Source organism: Halichoeres trimaculatus, unplaced genomic scaffold (assembly GCF_033239565.1).
Source record: "Halichoeres trimaculatus isolate MK-OKI-2021-1 unplaced genomic scaffold, fHalTri1.1 fHalTri1_scaffold_6, whole genome shotgun sequence".
Taxonomy (NCBI): domain Eukaryota; kingdom Metazoa; phylum Chordata; class Actinopteri; order Labriformes; family Labridae; genus Halichoeres; species Halichoeres trimaculatus.
In genome coordinates, this window is record NW_027437184.1 from 3,465,635 (window position 1) to 3,486,766 (window position 21,132).

The window sequence follows — 21,132 nt, forward strand, 5'->3', positions numbered from 1 at the left end:
AACCTGTTGACTCTTGGTCTGGCTTCACACATTATGTCAGTTTGTTGTCATAGTCAAGCTAATTATACACAGATTTTGACACAGTTTGTTTTATTTTGAAGGTCACTGGGTGTTTTTAGGCTTGACTTCCTGTCCCGCTTGATCTGCCTGAATTTATGGGTCACAGCTTTGCGTCCGACAAAAATATGATGGCTGTGTATTACCTGGGACATGACAAACTAGTCACGCAGACGGACTGCAACAGAACAGATCCAATGTGAGCTGACAGGTTGATTTCAATGAAACTATTCGATCCTTTTGACGCAGACGCATCCAGTGTATTTTAGCCATAAGGCCAAAGAGATCACCGTTGGAAGAAACATCAACATCAAAATGAATTGAAGTAGATAGATGCAACAGAATGCAGTGTTTTTATTCTGATCACAGGAGTCTTATAAGTTGGTGTCTTGAATGGTTTTCATTTAAAATCCAGAGTCTGTCCAGTCTGAGATCAGGACTTTAAAAAGTGATGATCAAGAGCGATCTCAAAAACTTTGACACAACCAACAGTCAAAGAATGATTAGATACAGTAGCTGTGGAGTGTTGGTGTGTGTGTTAGTGTGTGTGTGTGTTTACAGCCTGTATGTAAATGCAGTCATTGTCTGGAGCTTCTTTTCCTGGATTAGCCGCTCATTTCCTTGGCACACTTCCTTCACCCAGGGTCGTCTCTGCTGTGTACACAGATCTACACAAAGCCCCCGATGTCATTTCACTGATACTTTTCCATCTCACAACACACACACACACACACATATACACACAGAGTCCCCTCTGTTGTTATTACCAACATAAAAAGAGCAGAGGAGAAACAGGACTCGACTTGAGGGAGTCAATTTAATCAAGGCTTTCCATTTCTGTCTCTTTGACCTTGTTAAGATTTCTCTCTTTGGATCACTTAAGCGCACTTTGACTTTATTTATGTTCTGCTTTTTGATGATAAGTAGTGCCGTGACATTTTCTTTATAATGAACATATCATTAATTATCAGCCTGTCGTTTTGACCTTATCTTTGTTGGAGTCAAGCGATTACATTTTCCAACGCGAGGGATTCCTCAGATCTCTGACGTTGGGTTTGAAGGGAGTATTTATCATGACGAGAACACACACACACACTTACACACACACACATACTTAAAACAGGCTTGTGAACACCTTTTACAACCACAAGCGTAAATCCCGGGGAGTTTTTGTTGCAGGCTGGAGGCGGCTCGGTGACGGCGTGATGGGAGCGACGTGTTAGTGGGATTTGATAATCAAGCAGGAGAGGAAGAAAAGGGCAGCCTGGTGGATGGAGAGAAGCTCCACTGGGTGTGTGTTTTCTTTCCTCAAACTGTGTGTCCCCATTAAGAGGAGTGATGTGCATCTCTGCAACAAACTCATTTGGCCCTGGGAGCCGTAGAGAGTCCTCAATGTGTTGGGATAAGTCACTCCTGAGACCACTAAAAGCCATTATTAGAAGGTGTTTATGGAGCTACAGCCATGGCCTAGATACAGCCTAATATCCTGAGAACACTTATAGCCCGTAATTATATTAGGTTTTGGATGAAGACCGGTCCTGATTAGATAAATGATGAATTGCTCCGTAGGAAAGACAAGGTTCCTTAGACGGAAATGAACTGTTGGCTTAGTTTTCAGCGAGTTCGAGCGCTTGTTTTTTATCCCCTGTGACGAAAAACTGGAGCTAAGTTCATGCATGAAGATCCGTCTTTCTCCATCTTTCCAACTTATAAATAACAGCTTCCTCCGCATGATCTCCTTCAATCTAGTTTCACCTGACTTCATTTGTCCAGCACTTAAACCAGAGCTAAAACTGAATACCAGCATCGTTTTATTCCCCGCAGACAGTCCCTCAGTTAAATGATAATTATAACTGTCAAAGCAGTAAAGAAAAAAGAGAAAGAGTGAAAAAGAAATGGATTTATAATGAAATGAAGTTCCTCCATCCTCTTTGCTTTGTCTAATTGAATTACGACGTAATGCGGTCGGAGCGGGCTGGAATAGCAGCTCCTGATTGAAAGAAAATGAGTCTCTCATTGTTATTTTCTTCCTCGAGAACATAAATGTGTGTGTCTGCTGTTGCTCCGAGCCTTAACTTTCATAATTCAGAGCTTTATCTCCTGCCGTGATCTCAGATCAACACAGGAAGTTACGGTAAATGAATCGCAGCGAGGAGGCACGAGAACATCCAGCACCATGGAAACTCCATGAAGCCTCAGACCAACGAGAGCGCTGAAGTTTCTTTCTCACATGTGTCAAACAAAACTGGATTCACCTATAAATAAATACTGATACTCGAAGTTTTCCATAATTTCTGTTAGTTTTTATTTGGGTTACTTAAAACAGGAAGGATTGAGTTACTGATGTGACTGAGCTGAAGATTAAAGCTGCTGAATATTTAGAGATCATATGTTTATGAGGCCTTGTCAGCGATGACGTTGGCCTCAAAATCCAAGAAATAGACTCTTCTTGATCATAATTAGCCACAGGTTAGCTAGATAACGCCTATAAGCTAACACTAGCTAGCTTCTTTCAGCGGACCTCTACAAACCCGTTGTTACATCTTTTACAGCGTACTCTAATCCATCCCACTTCTTGGTGAATAACAGCAGAAAAACAGACTGACCCCTGGTTTTGGAGCTCCAGGTGAACTGTACATGTCTCATCCTCAAGGGTCTCGTAAACAGTGGCGTTTTCTCCAGGAGGCCAAGGGAAGTCATGCTTCCTCTCTTTTTTTCAGATGTGATTTAATGAAAAGACTTTTTTTAACAGTTTTGATAATTCTTCTGTGTTTCGTCACTGTCTCTTCCTTATTTCTCTCCTCTACTTATTGAGCATTTTACGATGCGTAAAACAGCGCCTTCCTAAATGTTCTGTGGCGAATGCGTGGTGAAAATACGATATTGCACACTGTTGTCCACAAGGAGGCCAAGCCGAGTTGGCGTCCATAGGTGAAAAAAACAAAACAAGAATGATTAACCAATCAGATGAGGCTGCTGTCATGACACTGCTCATCTGTGTGCAACGTTAGTTGCCATCAATATGCAAATGATATGCAAACTCCCCCTTCACACCAAACAAGTGAAAGTTTACATTGAAAAAAGACAGTAAGTGAAGAAAAGAAGCGTGATTAAAAAGGGAAAAATTATTTGATTTATAAACCGGCATTTATAAAACCGTGACAAATAAATAAAATATTTGAATTCAAACACTACATAAATAAGTAAATAAGAAAACCAACCAAGAAAACGAAACAAAACAGACCCAAAACAATTAAAACGAAATAAGATGTTTGAAAAGAAGCAGGAAGAAGCATCAGCTTATTTAATCCTTCCCCTTCTCCTCTTCAAAGTAGTTAGTGCTTAGTTCACATTGTTCTTTATACTTAAAGTTCCCATATTCTGCTCCTTTTCTGCAGTTTAATCTGGATCATTGATGTCTTCATGAAATGGTAGTAACATGTTTTGGTCCAAAAAGCCAATAAATCAAGCACAGCAGCATTGTTTCCAGGCTCTCATAGCCCCTCTGTTCAGAACGCTCTGATTTAGTGGGCGTGGCCTTCATATGTAAATGAGCCACCGCTGATACCGCCCCGCTCTTCCACGTCACTGAGAGCGGCGCCACGAGCTCCGAGTGCACAATGTTTAGAAAACAGAGACGCTCGTTTACCGTAACATTACAGGCTAAAACAACAGGCTAACTGCAGCTAAAGTTAGCATCCTGAAGCTAACACAGAGACAGGGGGGACACTGAGGAAAAGCTCTTCCATCTGCTCCACAGCACACAGCATTTAAAATACTCACATTTCCAGGGTCCCAGGTTTGTTGGAGGATGGTTGGTAATGCGCCTGGATTCAGGACCAGTCTATTGGCTAGCCCTCTGTTGGACTGTCCAAAGTTGGAAAAGCAGTCGGCCGTGAAGTGACTAGCACACACATGCACAGTTTTACTGAGTGTAGCTGGAACATTTCCTTGATAAATGAACTCTAGCCATTTAGTCTTGTCATCTTCTGAGATGGGAAGCTTGTGCATGGAACTATGTGGCTGTTTACAGCCAAAAACAGAGCAGTGATGGCTCTTCAACTTTGGACAGGAGTGGGCAGGGAGGAGGTTCGGGGGTATTTGCTTTGGTGGACCAATCAGGTCAGACTTGCTCCAGATTGGTCAAAAAAGGGAATCGCTGACGTTGGCAAACCCTGGGAATTCCAAACAGCTCGTTATAGGTCAGGATTTTTGTCATTGAATATCACATTTTGTGGGCTGGGAGGAAAGACAAAGACCCACAAATTTCACTAAAAGACTTTATAAAGTGATTTTTGCATAATATGGGACCTTTAACATCATCCAGTGTGTAGCTACCCTGAAGTACATTTGATAGCCTTCATGTATCTTTGTGACTTCATGGATCAAGTTGACTTGCAAGTGAAGCAAGTGTCTGAACTTCTGAAAGAGTTAATCTCCATTTCTACTCAAGTCCTTCCGTAAAACCTGAAGTTACTCCAATCAAACCGGAAAAACTCCATCAGAGAGAAAAGACACCAACCAGAGGAGTGAACGTATAATGAAACACTCCCACCTCTCCTCTCTGCTCAGTCTCACTCAGAGCGAAATGTTGTCAGAGACTGATTCAATTCACACAGGTTTCCACTTATTTACTCTGATAAAACCCCAAATTTTGTCAGGTCAGGTCCCAGTGTGTTTGTAAAGCACATTAAAAGCAGCGTGAGCCGACCGACGCGCTTCACAAGCAGAGGGTAAACAAAACCAGAGCACAAAGACACAAAAGACGGTGATCACAACAAAAACAACGCGTACTGAAAGTGTTTCACATTTCATTCAAAGGCCGGAGAAATACAGGTGAAGAGGGAGCCAGTTCAGGGAGGGATCCAAAACAAGGTATGAAATTTTAAAATGAGGCGAGGACGAACGTGATGTGCAGATTTACTCTCAGTGTGTGAGAAAAGACTCTGACAAACACTGATACAAAGCTGCTTTCACTCAGCGTGGGCGGTTCAATCATTTAAGCTTAATGGCAACGTCAGCTGACCACTTCCTCTGTCCATCGAGCTCTCCTGAGAGCAATGTAATTTTCAGCGAGAACATTTCAGAATCAGTACAGCGCTCTTGTAACACCACATTTCATCCTGGCTGAGGTTCTGGGAAAATTGTGTGAATGAGACCTTTAAATCAAACACAACATATCTGAGAATCAGGCGCCAGAAATGTCTCTTAAATCACCGCTTAGGTCAAAATTTTATGACATTGATTTTAATAATTTAATTTCAACTTTGTTTGACCCCATTCACAAAGAGTGTTTTAAATGCCGCTGCTGCCGTCTCCTCGGAGCGAAACACGCTTTGACGTCTTAAAAAAGACTCAATAAATCTCACGTCGCGTCTCTCTGTATGTAAGAAGAGTCGTTTTCAGCCCAAGAGGCGAAAGATTTAACTGACATTTTTAAATAGGTTCAATGAAAAGGTTCATTGGGACTTTAATTACATTCACTCTTTAACCGAGACTGTTGTGGGCAATGGAAGTAGATCTTGACAAGCCAATGTGCTCTTATGACACCCCACCCACGTCGCGCCGCTGTGTTCCTGATTGCCCCTCTATCTGCAGGCAGCGCAGGCTCGCCACTGGAATCACTAATGCTTAATTAGCAGATTAGAAGATCCAATTAGGAGATCTCCTCTGTCTCAAACCGAGCCTCTGTCAACACGCCCTATGAAAATGAGATGCTCCATGCTCCCGTTTAAGATGGCCACCCCCCCCTCCCTTTCCTGCCAAAATGACCACCACTGATTGACGCTGGCGTGCTTTGTTTACCCCTGTGGACACCTTGTTTGAAGCTCGTTCAGGATTAATCATTTATAGTTCAGATGCATTTCAAAGAGAGACTGAGCTGTACGTCAGGGTTAAGATTACTGCTGAGAGTGTGATACGAAAACACTGAACCTCATTCTGTACATGTTAGAATAGAATAGAATAGAAAAGAAAAGAATAGAGAATACTTTATTTATCAAGAAAATAAAGCAAGAAAGTGCAAAAAGGTCCATCAGAAAATAGATGCTGACAGCTTGTCCATCATTGTCCAGTGTCTTCCAATTTGGCGTTGTTGTCTGGTGTTAGCTCCGTTAGCCATGTTTGTGAATAGCATGATGCTATTCTGCCTTCTGGTATTCCCTCTGTTGCTGGGTTAGCACAGCTAGCTTGTCCATCTTATTGGAGATAGATCTTACGTTCCCAATAACGATGAATGGAAGGACAGGTCCATGTCGTCACTTCTTAGCTCCTCACCTCCTTCTCACCTCCTTCTCCTCACCTTGTGGGAAAACATCCGGCCTAGCACCAGTTAGCATTGACATGCAACTGGCTGCTAACAGCTGAGTTCACATGTAAACAATGCAAATACAAAAATAGTAAAAATATCACTGGAGAAACGAAAAGTTTGGTGACCATGACCAACAAATGAGCCATACAAAGTAATTCATCTTATTGGAGATAGATCTTACGTTCCCAAGAACGATGGATGGAAGGACAGGTCCATGTTGTCACTTCTTAGCTCACACCTGAGAACCAGCAGGTCGTCCTCACCTCCTTCCCCTCACCTTGTAGGAAACATCCGGCCTAGCCCCAGTTAGCACTGACATGCTACAGGCTGCTAACAGCTGATTTTAACATGTAAACAATGCAGTCATGGTTACATGTAGGATCTCCAGACAAACACAGGAGCAAAAATAGTAAAAAAAATCACTGAAAACAAAAAACAGTTTGGTGTATATTACCAAAAAATGAGCCATACAAAGTAATGACCCACTCCAAATACAAAGATGATGAAAAAGAGACACTAAGAGGAGAGAGCTGCCACAACCAACAGGGCAGCGCCGAGAGATAATATTCAATTTTTTAATTTCTGCTATACCTTTCTATTTAATCAATAATGTCTGAACACTGTAGATGATTTCTGATAACTTAGCAAAAGTAGCAAAGTGTGCTCAGTAATGCAATCGTGTAGAAAAAAATCTAACAGTATTCGTCTTTAAAGGAATAATAACTTTTACAGGAATAATCCTGCTCAGTCATCTCCTATGGGCCTCTATACATGTGTGTCAGTGTCTGTGTCAGCCTCAAACCCCCTCCTCAGCCTGTTTGTTAGTGTTTTGGTTCTTTCCCAACGTCTTTACAGTGAAAAATTGTAATTTCAAACACTTCACTTTCACTTATTTGGCTTCACCAGCTTGTTTTTCAGATTCCATATTTGGACATTTTTGTGGATGAAAATGTGTGTATCATATTCTGGCTGAAGGGCCGTCACAGCAGGATCTCAGTTTCCAGGAAGAGTTTGACAGGCTATGCAGACCTTTCATGGAAGAGTAAAATTTATTTTCAGTTTATCACATCTGTGAATTTGAGGTTTTGGAATTGAGATTTGAAGCTTTTCTACAGCTGATTTTTGTAGTTTTTAGGCATACGCAGGAAAAAAAGGCCTGGAGAAGAGCTCAAACTTCCTCACCAGGTTTTGCCTGAAGGCTTCCAGAGCAGCAGGACAGCAAACAGAAGCTGACACTGACATGATCATCTGCAAAAATAATTGTTTTTCTACGAATAATCATCCAAGATACAGTTTAAGAATTAAAAAACACTTATTTACTGACAAAAAGGGACTTTGGATCCACTTTTAGAGAAAAAAAACTCAGACATTACTTTTGTTAACTAAGTTTTTCCTGTTGTTCTGTTATAATATATATCAGGTTATAGTTTCTTCCATCGTGTTGTGGAAGTTTGATGCTTTTATCTTTAAATCAAAGTCTCCTTTAAAGAAAAGCTTTTACCAAAGTGTTCTTGAATGTGCATTTCTGTGATTGCAATCAGTGACCTGTGCGTTTAGAAGTTTGACTCCCTGTGAGATAATAATTCAAATATACTGTATTTCACGGGGTGACAGTAATTGCTCATAAGTGATACTCGCTGATATGACATGCAAATTGCTTTCCGTGGTGTCATTGGGACTGAGTGCTTTCAGAGAGTGACAGCACGGCTCCGCAGCTGACATCCTCACAGTTGTCTGGGCTCAATGACAGCTTCTCTAAAGATGGAACCAGGAGAACCTTCCTGATTTCCTGGTTTCATTCTGCAGAAATTATCATTACTGTATCCAAACATCTTCATGTTCTGAAAACTCAAAGTACAAAATGTGGGTAATGACTGTTTTTGACGGAAGCATCTAGAATGTAATGACTGAGTTGTATGCTTATTTTTGCATGTCTGCTCCACATAGGTCCCAGCTGAGGGAAAATCTCAAAGTCCTTTATTTATTTATTAATTTAGTTATTTATTTATCTATTTATGTTTTATTTATTTATTTATTTATGTATTTAATTTTTTTCTAGTTATTTTTTAAAATCAATTTATTCATTTATTTTAATTATCAATTTATATATTTTTAATTTATTCATTTATTTTAATTATCAATTAATATATTTTTAATTTATTTTTATTATCAATTTATATATTTTTAATTTATTTTTAATTTATTTTTCTCAATTTATTCATTTATTTATTTTTTGATTATTTATTTATTCTTTTCAGTAATTATTTTTATTAATCTATTTATTGTTATTATCTATTATTTATCAATTTATTTATCAATTTATTTTTTCCATTTTATTTTTCAAAATCATTTTTTGTCATCAATTTATTCATTTATTTTTATAATCAATTTATATAATTTTTATGTATTATTATCAATTTATTTTTATCAATTTATTCATGTATTTATTCATCAATTATAAATTTATTTATCTATTTATTTATCTATTTATTTTATCTATTTATTTTATTACTTATCCATTTGTTTTTATAAATTTATCAATTTATTTATTTATAATTTGTGAGCTTGGACATCAGAAGCAAAGTTTAGAGTAATTTAGTCCACTTCCGTTTTTTCTGAAACTCAGCAGAAACAAAACACACTTTCTCTTTAAGAATAAAGAACAGTCGTTTAATTTACATCCACAGTTAAGACAGAATTTATTCTTGAAACTTTACAGAAACCTTAAGATAAAAAAGTCATTGTCCAGGTTGAAAGGGAGTATAACATTAAAGTAAGACTAAAGTGTTGGTGGCAATCACACTGTGCTGCTCTGATTAATAGGAAAGTTTTTAGTGATCAGAGTCCTTCCTTCAGCGCCACCTAGAGGCCACACTTGTGATCAAACCAGTTTACAGACGTAAATGATCGATAACTTGATGTAGAGTCGTGTGCATGGAGCAGACTTTGGTGTTCTCTCCTCCCTTCTCCCTTAAATTAATCTAAACAGAGGATGTTCAAATACACAACCAATAACGATCCTCCTCAGTCGTCCTATCCGCCTCCATCGCCCTGACCACCCTACACACACCTCACACACACATCCTCTTCCTCCCCCCTAAAGTCCACATTAACATCGTAATAGGAAAGTGTGTTAAAGCACAGCTTTAGCCGCCTGACAAGAGCGAATTGGATGTCAGAGGGATTCCTGCTCACTTTAATTGAATCTGCCCAGCACTAAAAAAGAAAATCTGAAGTCAAAATAACCTATTAGATCTATCAGGTAGTGTTTTGTTGAGTTTGACAGATGGCACTGCTCTGCTTCCCCCTCCTCCTCCTCCTCCTCCTCCTCTTCGTCTCCCTTCTCTTCCTGCAGGGTGGGCGGCGATCGCTGATGCCCTCCATGATGTTTCTCCCTCTGTTTCTGTTATTCGTTAATAAATTGTGGCCGGCTCTTCCTGTTTCCCGGAGCTCACTCAGCAAATCCCCTGAGTTTAGAGACGGGCTGGAGGAGCGTGCTGAGAGGTTTTAGTGAGTTCCTCCACCTAATGGATAACGGGGGAGCTGCTCCACGTGACCTGATTGCTAAAACTGACTCTGGACTTTATTTTCTCTCTGGTCTTCCCTGTTTTCTATAAAATAAGTCCTTAAAACGATGCTGGCAGTAAGTGGAGGTTAAGTGTGCTGCCTAATGGTATTTTAATAGGCTAAGAGCTTAAAACACTGATGTGTACATTTTACTGCAGCTCCTTCCAGGTTGCACCTTAATGCTTCGGTTAGCCACATGAATCATCGCACACTCTGGGCTATCAAAGGAAGCATGTGCTCCTCTCCTCCGCTGTGATGGACCAATCCCATCCCCAAACGGATATTACCTTACAGCTGTCAAGGATCCCTACACTGGATCAATAGCTTTCACATAGCATTACAGACAAGCGCTTGAGGGGCTTGTTGTCCTGTCCCTGCTGTTAGATTGAGTCTCTGAAAACGAAAAGCATCCCTCTCCCTCTGTAGTTTCGAAATATTTTGTTGTGTGCAAAGATGGGTTTTCAAGACAGTCATTTTTTAGAGAACTAGGCTTGCAGCTGAAGCAAGAAACACATTCACGTCAGACTTTAAGGTTGTTATACACATGCAAGAGTGAGAAAATGTGCAGAAAATGTCTTTAAAAGCACAAACTGTAAAATGGGTTGATTCTTCATGTCGGGTATGAAGGCGTTCTGTGTCTTAAGTTGCAGGATATAATCTTGACAGAAAGAAGAGGACAGCGTATCCACCAGTCCCAAAAAGGGAGTTGAATTCTTTCCTCCACTGCTGAAACATGCTGTATGTTTCCGACTCTATGGGCATGTAAAGATGTCAGAGGGAGAGGTCACACATGGATGAGTGACCCAGAGCTGTTAGGGTTTGCTGCATTGCTCAAAGTACCCAGCAAACGACCTGCCACTTGTCCACATGGAGGCGCCAGAGAGTGAGCATATGCTATTGATGATGTTTGGAGACAGAAAGATCACAGATATATGAATCATGTAATTGTTGAGAAGGTGAGAAGTTACAGGCTCAGTCTACAGATCCCAACATTATCAAACCTGATGAACAGCATCTGGTTAGCATTAGCATCTCAGACAACAAGACAGAGGCTCAGCATTGGTCAGGACAAAAATATAACCTCCTTTTTACTATCTTTACCAAGAGTGTGTCTATTAGTTAAGAGCTACAGGATTCACACTGAATCATTCAACACAACGTTCAACAACCTTTGTTATCTCGACTATTACAGATAAGCTAATGAAGCTAAGCTCCAGAAGCTAACGTTAGTTTAACTAGAGCCCCTTGCACAACAGTTAACAATGATGTTAGGACCCAGTCTAGGGGTACAGGGAAATAACACAAGTGACCTTTCCTGTCTCACCACCAGAGCGTCTCAACACAGAAACAGAGAAAAGAAACTGAATCAAGTTTGCAGTCTTAACCAAAAATTAATTCTTTTAAAGGTTTTTTTCTCCCACTCGGGTTACCTCAGGGAGGAACAGCAAATGAACAAATAAACAAACAAAATCACAATGATGTATAAAAATACCTTACCTAACTCTAGAGTAAAAAAAACATTCAAACCCTGGGACTGACTCCCTGAACATAAAAACAGGAGAAAACTTATCCCCCTCCCCACGCGGTTCTTCCTTACTTACCATGACTGCAATTTTTAAATTCTAAACTTGACAAAAGTCACCGATCTGTGCTCATACTGAGCATATACACATATACAACGTTCGAACACAGTTTCACACGAATGGCGGTGGTGAGGCAGAAGGGCCGGCGTCCGAACTGCCGGAACCCCCTTTGAAAGGCCCGTCCTCCGACTCTAGCCATGTCACGTCCTCCTCCAAACAGGAGCCGGTGCGTCCCCACACCCCTCAGCCAATCACAGGTCTGCAGGAGAACGGCAAAGAGAACGAAAGAGGAGAGACAGAGGGCAGAGAGAGAAACAAACAAAACAGCGCTTCTCCATCCACGCTACAAACGACCAATATGACTCACAGTCATAATAATGATGTACGATCACCAAAGAAGAAAAACTAGAACAAAACAGGCCAATGAACTACCAAACAAAGAGACATGATGAACAACACAGCTAAGAGCTAGGCTAACTTTAGCTGACATTAGAGAAGTGTCCCGTCAGACTGCAGTGGTGGTTCTAGTGTTAAAGATGACTTTACATTTCTTTACAGCAAAGTCACAATCTGCTGCCTCAGAAACAATGGAGACATTCTTCTTCATTTGATTCACACAGAGTTGATGTTGAAGTCGACCGCACAACTTTATCCAAAGAAGAGTTGCATGTTCCTCATGAACACCGTTTGACCATTTTTTAACTTAAAATCTCTGAAAAGAAACTCATAAAACTGAACCTGAACTAACTCTCTGCTTTGTATTTTGTGTGGACATTTGGGCTGAGAATATGGGGATGGCCACACAGACTGGGATTGGCTAATCATGTTTGAGGGCGGGACTTAGCCATAGGTCAATTGACATCAGATTTATTCACCATAAAAAGATCATCTTGAGTCAACTGGTGTTTTCAGTCTCTATCTAATGGTATTATTTCACTTTAATTCATCGTATTTTGGATTTATTGGCTAAAAAAGTTGCTTATAAAAATTTCTGCAACACAATTTAAAGGTCAGATCTGCAAGAATTTTCATTGTTTGTTAGTAAACACAAGATCCAAACTGGGCTCCTCCTCCTTGGCTCAGTGCCAGCGGCAGCACACACCCACAGCCTCTAACTCTGACAACATGAACACGCTTACTAGCCCAGCAACCACCTGTAGTGTCACATTTCTATGTGTGAGAGCCTAGCTTGACATGTTAGCACAAGCTAATAACTAGTATTCGACACATACCTGGTTAGCAGAAAGCTAACTCACGTCTCTCTTTGTTCTTAGCTGTTCTCCAAGTTCCTGGAAGTGAGTTAAAGTCAAGTCAAGCTTCACCCACATTTAGGAAAAAGCTCTATCTGTTTGGTGCTTTGTTTCACTTTGGTTGTTTTTCTTCTTGCGTGCTGCGTCTACTATTGTAGCTGCTCAGGTTAGCTTCTTCCACTTGCTATCATTAACACGCAAAGTCACTTGATTGGCTGAGGTAGCCACATCTACTCTCAACCCAGAAACTTCCTGATACAACCAAAACATCAACATCCAGGCAGAGGAGGGGCTGAGGCAGACACAGACAATGACACACATGTATAAGAGTGTTAAACAAATGTACAGAAAGTTTTTCATTTCAAAGGAGCATCAAGTGAAAAACACTCCAAATATGTTTCCATAAAGTGTGTGTCCTTCACTTTTTGTCCACTCTGCATGTGTTCAGAATAAAGATCATAATATTTTTATTCTACGGATGATATGAGCAGTTTTTTTAGGGCTTGAGTCGGCCAAAGTAAATATTTTGTTATCATTCCTTATCACAGCTTAGTGATCATATAGAAATCCCACCTCTGAACTGCGCTTAAGAGCTCCGCTCTGCTCTCACAGCGTCTGGAGTCCCAGCACCACGAGCTGACTGCGTTATGAGCGAGCAGCCTCAGGTGATGAATGCTCACAGAATGAATACAACCGAAACCGTAAAACACACGGCGCCGTTTCCTTCAGTAAATGTGTCCCTGAGTGATTCCTCACAGTTCAGCAGGAAAATGCTAATTCTTTTTTCAGCTCAATTTAATCAGTGTTTGATTGCAATCTAAACTGTTTTTGTTGTGGCAGTTTCACGAGGTGCTTATTAAAATGTCAACCAGATAAAAGGAGCTAAACTGGTCACAGGAGGATTACTCCTTTTTACCGCGTGTTAAGTAGGGAGAAACAAAACCAAACAGGAAAGAAGGAGGGGAAGAAGTTTCAGGAGATCATGGGACATAACAGCAAATAATGAACGCAAAGAGGGAAAGGTAAAGTTTTCAGAGTCAGTACAAGGGGCTGGGGATTAGACACTTCAAGGGTCTGACAAAAAAACAAAAAATACCTTAGAATACTATTCTCTTGACACGTTTTGTCCCAGGATCTTAAAAGGTTCCTCCAAGTGATAAAGTTTGTGGCCCTCAGAGGAATTTTAACGGAAACTTGTTTGATTCACTGTCTTTCAGTTATTCAGATGAAGTCCACTAGATGGTTTTGATGGTTAAAGAGGTTGCCCTGTGTTCAGAGCCTGAAGTCCTGGTTGCAGTAGTCCCTGGTGAAATTTCCAGCCTCAGCCCTTTGCTGCACCTCATCCTCTCGCCTCTCCATATATTCTGCCTTTCAATTAGAGAGTGACACGGGGTGAATTTTCACTCTTTTCCCACCCCACTCCCACGGAAAAAAATTGTCTTCTTTGTCTTTTCCTTCTTTGTCGTGGTAAAACTAGGCATGCTTAAGGCATCCTTAAGCATTGGCAATACTTTTATGTTTTACTCGTTTGATAATAAACTGCAACAAGCAGGAGAGTTGTCCAGTTCTGTCGGCTTAATAGATGAGTCCTTACTTCTTACTTTGCGTTGCAAATCAGTTTTTAGCACATCGGATCCTACGCCAGTGTTTACTCCATCTGCTGTTCTTTTTTGAATCTGGTGGAAGACAGCTGCCAGGAGCCCTGTAAGCTTCTGGGAAGTGAAGTTCTTTTCTCTTGGGTTACAGTGCAAGCTTATTGGAAATAATCTACAAAATGGCGGCACATGTCACATATTATATTTTATCTTCCTGATTGGCTCCCATTCCCAACTGTGCCAGTTAACTTTTTATCCTGTACCATCCCAATCCAGTGATTAAAGGTAAAGTTGATTCCCACCCCGCGAGAATCCCACAAGACTCTGTGTTCTGTCTAAGAAGGTCTCACTCCGCTTCAATAGGTGGCGCTGTGTCCTTTTTGATAAGAGAAGCTGTGTGTATCAAACTAGTTTGGGTTCACTGACTGAGATGGCAGCAGCTGTAGCTCTTTATGTTTTGATGTCATGTTTACGTCATGGTGTTTGTTGTGTTGGAGCCATAGACTCTATGAGCGCAGCGACCCTATTTATCATGGTCATCTACTTCCTCTATCCAAATCAAATCCAACTGCTGTCCAATAGCTATCACATGTTCCGCATGCATCAATCCAGCTCTGCTTCGTTCAGTTTCATCTGTTTCTAGCTGTTTACATTTCCAATCTCGCCCTGACCAAGCTCATAGTCTGATTTCTTAAGTTGGATGTAAACCAAAGACTGTATAAAACATGGACGTAGTCTCGCCGATGTCACTCGTCTGTTTCTGAAACGGAAAATGAAGCACATCAGCTATAGCGGCCATACTGGAAGTGGCAAGGGCTTTGCATACAGCCACAGGGCGCCTGTTGGTCATGGTCTTAATATCCTCTGAACGGCCGAGTTAGAAAAAAATTCACCCCCCCCCCCCGCACAGTGTGTGCTGATCGTAAAATTAGCGACTCGGACTGTAGATGTTTTTTGAACCAGGCTGTAAATAGGTTAATTTCTGCTTTGAAAAAAGATTTTTTTTGGCTTGGTGTGTTTGTGACTTCTGCCACTTCTGGAGCCAGCCTCACGCGAACACTCGAGAAACAGCAGATTTTAGCACTTCAGCATTGTCTCATATTCCCAGACTGGAGGTTATCGCTTGATGTAAAGGTACTGAAAGGCTTGTGTTCTCTGGCTTCATCCAGGAAAAGTTAAATGTTTCAAGATTTAAACCCAATATTCACATAACCGAGAGACTGTAAACTACATTTCCATCACCTGTGGCTGTCCTCTTCACTGACTGCTTTCCCACGCTGTAAGATGACGTCTTTCTTCAACATGCGCTGAGTTTTCTTTCCTCTGCTTCCAGATTCTCGAGCTGGAGAGGGAGCGCCCAGAACGGTGGACCATGCCGTCATTGGTGGAGTGGTGGCCGTGGTCGTCTTCGCCATGCTGTGTTTACTCATCGTCTTGGGACGCTACTTTGCAAGACACAAAGGTAATCCATGGCTCATACTACAAAAAAAACCAACACATTACCACAAGTATAAATCACTACTTACTGACACCTACTGGCTAAAATAGTTCATTACAGCGTGCACGGGAAGAAGTGGTCTGAATTGACTCAGTCTGGAAAGTTTGGCTGGAGCACAAAGGTGCACCAAGTTATCTGAGTCAGTTTTTTGTTTTTTCACCTTTATTGCAGTAAAAATGCTCTGAAGGTGAGAAGGCAGCAGCAGCAAACAGTGGACTCAACTTTTTGACCCAAAGCAGAAAACTTATGCAATCAGACAACCAGGTTACAGCATCTGTGCAAAAGTCTCGAAACAAAAACCTCTGACATAAGACAGAGCAGGGTCACAGCAGCTTCCTTATCTTTGTACAAATCTCTTTTACCTCCTCTGCAATAATAGAAAGGTAGCTATTAAAGCCATGGGTTACTGATGGTGAGTAAAATTACATTTCTCATGTAGTCCTGATGAATAATCTAACACACCTCACCTGCTGGCCCCATAACCAGGAAATAATTACAATCTATAACAAATTTCACACTTTGATATTTCTTATGCAGGAGGAAATGGAACTGGATCCATTAAACACTTTAGGGAGGAAATACAGTGAACGAGGCAATTTAAAGGTGTAAGGATACTTTTTTAAATTTAATGACAATACTGAGCTCATTGCTTCCTCTGCTCAGGTAATATCTTTTCTATTAGTGGAATAATTATCCTGGTCAGCTAATGGATCTCAGTGCTTAAATTAAACAGCTCCAGATAACGTGGAGCTAAAATGATATGAGTGTACTCAGGGGGGGACCGACATATGCACCAATTATTGAGGAAATGTACATAAAAGTGCTTCTCAGGCTTTTCTTTTTCATGGAAAACACTCACTGCATTACGCTTGGATAAATTTAGAAAGTTGAGCAGGTCTAAAGTGTTAATGGGAAGAGAAAATGCTTATATGTGCTGCCCATGGACAAAACAAGACTCTCAAGATGTTTTTTTTGCTGGCAAAAACCAAAGTACATCAAGTAACATCCCATAAAACTACATTTGGACTGTGCATCAGCTGCTTGTATAGAGGAAAAGCTCTGTACAGAAACTCAGCAACTCCTACAGCTGACGTCATGATGTGGAAATGTAAGAGTTAAAAAAAGAAGAAATAAAAATTTAAGGACATAAGACAAGATTAATCCCACAAATTGATGCAAAAAATATTTCAGAATTCAAGATAAGAAAGCCATAAAATCATCCTGACATATTTTCTCCATATCGCCCCCTAATGGAGAACATGTTCCCTGGTCAGAAGCAGAGTTTGCTGATGTATACGCAGCATGTAACTCTGCAGAAAACTGACCACTGATCAGGTGAAATGATGCAGTATGTTTGATTTTTCTGATAAGGAATTTAAGGATATTCAGGGAGGTTGGAGCCAGGATTTCAGTTTTAAGATTTAAAAGTTTGTCGATCATTAATTTAATTAATAAAAATGATGAATTTGGTTGCTTTTTTCACCTTTAATTGCATTTTTATGACTCTTTTCTGCATGAGACAGATCTATCTGCTATTGCTCTTCATGGTACTGACCAAAGAATGGCGCTCTAACGCAGAAGTAAGCTGCACAGTGACAGTTTATTATAAGCTGTAGGAGCAAAGACATTAACCATGGTTGAAGAAAAAAAAATCTTAAGTCTAATGTTCAGATCCCCCCACATGAAGCTGAATGTTTCATAGCTTTTTTTTCCAATAGGCTAAAAAACACGGCTCATTTTACAAAGACAGAGCATCTAACGCTAACAAACAGAAATTAAGTGACAAAATTTTAAAATGCTTTTCTTAAACTGATTTGAAAATGAATGTATAAAAGTTACAAGAAAAGTTTATTGTTGGCCTGGGACCTTTGGGCCCACAGGTCTACAAATTACCAACCCACTTTTTGGTACCCTTCTGTTGGGGTGAATCTTAAAAAAGCTTCAATCCCACTCCAGAAGGTGGAGCCAGAAACACCAATCGACTTTGTGGAGATAAATTTCCTTGTGTTTGGAAAATAGCGTCACCAAGCAGCATGAAACTGCTGTCAAAATGAAACTGTTGTGTTTTTCCTCTTTGTTGGGTTTATTCACGGAGTACACTGTGGCTACGTTTACATGCAGACATTGACCCTTTCATATACAGAATATCAGCAATGATCCGGTTGCGCAACCTGAATATTTGGTCATGTGTATGCCTATCAGGACATCCCCATCAGAAGGAACATTAAATTTTGTTCTGATCATAAAGAATCTTGGGCTGTGTCCGAAATCACTCCTTTTTCACCATATAGAGAAAAACCATTTTGTAGTGCTGTCCAAAATCTGAGTGAGCATGGTCATTCACTTTATAATCCACTCAATGCATTTTGAAAAGTAGTGTATTAGCAATGCTCACTATATGAGCAATATATACCATCATGCATTGCGGTTCAAACAGAAGAAATGGCTGATTACATGATTACTGATTACTAATAACATGAAACAACATAAAAAACTGTCAGAGAAACAAACAACACGGACTTTAGCCGCTGAACCGTTCATTGCAGGTGATGCATTCAATGGACCTTGTAATTCTTAAACACAGCATACGATCTGCGCAATTATATGCTATTTAAAAAACAAGGTTTAATAAATATTTCTATTATATTTGGCTGGTGCAGAAAATAAGCTAAATATAATATTAGATATCACTAAAATAAATACTGTTTTTCAGTTTTTAAGAAAAGACATAACTGTAAATCCCCAGCCGTCCATGAGCGACGCGAGAGTAATTACGTCACTGTCAGTGGCTGGTGAGTGAGTGTGAGTGAGTAGTGTCTGAAATGTTGTTTTGACTTAGCTGATTGAATGGACTTTATAGTCCACTACATCTCATTCACTATAAAGTGAGTAGTGAGTAAGGAATGAGTGATTGATTTCCGACACAATCTTGGTCTTTTGAGTACAGGAAGTGCGCCTTGCTGCTGTTGCTATGGATACGGGAAGACGAAACGGAAATGACGCGCATTGCATCATGATGCTGTCCATGTGTTTTGATCCAAATACCATGGTAAAAGGAATATTGACAGCATACACTGCAAAAAATTGAATTCTTATCAAGTGGTTTTGTCTTATTTCAAGTAAAGAAATGTCTTATTATACTTTATGTGAGCCACATTCAACTGATCAGTCCAGAAAGATGTCTTGTTTCAAGATGTTTAAAGACAGAATTAGGCTTGAATTGCTTGTAGCAAGTAAAAAAAAAAATCTGCCAATCGAACAAAAGAAATTTGCTTAAAACTAGAATAACGTCTTAATAGAAGTAACTTTTCTCATGTCCCATTGGCAGATTTTTTTACTCGTTACAGCAATTCCGACCTCATTTTAGTCCTCAAATTACTTAAAATCAGACATTTTTCTGGACTGGTCAGGTGAATGTGGCTCATATCCAGTATAATAAGACATTTACCTAAAATAAGACAAAAACACTTGATAAGATTTCAGTTTTCTGCAGTGTAAATTTAGCCTGTATCATGCTACTATGCAATTGCACTTTTACATAGATCAGCGTCCGGACGCCAACCAAGAAGGCCATGGTTGGCTGTGGAAACCCAAACAGGATCAGACTCTACTGATCCAAACTGGACCTCTTGGTGGAAACGGGGCTGGAAAGACCTGCAGGAACCTTTAACCCTGATAGAGACGCACATTTGAGTGGAGTTATGTTAATGAAAGGCAGATTTCAGCATAATCCATTTTGAGTTCAATTACCACGACAGGTGTTTCACAAAGATTCATGGCTGCTTAAGAGTGTCTTACTCTGCAAAAACTGCATAAAAGCTCAACGCTGAATGAGACAAATGAGGACAAAGTGTCTCCGGCTTCTTCCCAGACAAAACCCTGACATTCCCATTCATAAACCCTGTTACCTTCTTTATATCTGACAGCGCCTTACCTTGTTCGATCATGAATGCTGCCTTCGTTATCCGTCTGCCGTGATGGGATGTGAATACATCTTGTAAATTAAGTTTGAAGTGCTGGCTAGTTCTTTTTCGCTGAACTTGACAAGGTTAATTTGAAGGTGCGAGCCGTGCTCTTCCCCGCACTCGAGATCATTTCAAAAACCCTGATTTTCATGTGCCAATCCTGAATGAGGAAGAGAGAAAATGAGGTATAATCTGAATATTACAGCTTCCCGGTGTTCGGGTTGTGTAAATTGCCACATGGAGACGGATTTGCATAATTAGGTGCTGTGGGATGGAGAGGCACATTTTAATCTTTTGTACCATCTAAGCAGCAGGCCATTATCCAGTCCCTGACACTGTCCTTCATCCCTCTCCTCCTCCTCCTCCTCTTCTTCAGGTACCTACTTCACACACGAAGCCAAAGGAGCGGATGACGCAGCGGACGCAGACACAGCCATCATCAACGCAGAGGGAGGCCACACCAACTCGGACGAAAAGAAAGAGTACTACATCTAATCAAACAGGACCCCTCACTACGGTGTCCTCTTTGGGACACTAAGCTGTTTCTGGGGCCGGGGTGTTGGGGGGGAGGGAGGGGGGGTGCTGATGGAGGGGTGAGGTGGATCACTTGTAGTAGATGGCTCAAAGAGAGGCGGGGTTTTAAAGAAAGGCCTGGTTTTAAGCCGTTGTTTAGTCTAGTCTGCAGATGTAGATGGAATGTTTTGTGTGTAAAAAATATTAAAAATCAAAAAAGGACAAAAATTCGGGAGGGTTTCGGGGTTTTCGGTAAAAACGAGACGGGGGTTTGAGGGTGGGACGGTGCGCCAGTCGTTGCCAGAAATCACTGTAGAGAGCTTCACCATTCAACACCTCCCTGACTGCTGGTACGAATTTTATTTAGTTCAACCATTTGCAGAAAATTCTGTGCCTTGTTCTCTCCATACTTTGGATTTGTGTTGATCCTCATTTGCATAACCTTGCTTCCCCTTTCCTCCCTCCTGTTTCATCTTCCCCACTTCGTAATTATCGATGTGCTGTTGGCTTTTGTATGAGGGTAAAAATTACACAGCCACTTTATTCATTCCCCTAAATGTATCCGCACACACTCGCGTCCTCTCCTGCATAACAAAAACTCTCCCGTATACTGTGATTCGTCTCAAGCCATCACTTCCCCTTCTCTTTTTATTATTTTTCCTTGAATATTTTAAAAAGCTCCAAAAATGCATGGAATGCTTTACATATCATTGTACAAAGGACATAAATGAGAAACAGGTTTGATGTACTGTACACGCCAACTTCCCCTTCCTACGACACACAGGCAGCACACA

General features: G+C 40.6%; 1 protein-coding gene across 4 annotated transcripts in view; it reads left to right on the top strand.

The window, feature by feature from the left end:
* cadm1a (cell adhesion molecule 1a) overlaps positions 1-20,387 on the top strand; it is a 659,871-nt gene extending 639,484 nt beyond the window's left edge. The window contains exons 11-12 of one of the 4 annotated variants that reach the window (XM_074671829.1): positions 15,696-15,824; positions 20,202-20,387. In XM_074671829.1, coding sequence (XP_074527930.1) covers positions 15,696-15,824; positions 20,202-20,320 — 248 coding nt within the window. In that variant the 3' untranslated portion in view covers positions 20,321-20,387. The remainder of the gene's footprint in view (positions 1-15,695; positions 15,825-20,201) is intronic. The other 3 variants (XM_074671830.1, XM_074671831.1, XM_074671832.1) reach the window with 3 other exon arrangements.
* The last annotated feature ends 745 nt before the right edge of the window (positions 20,388-21,132 follow it).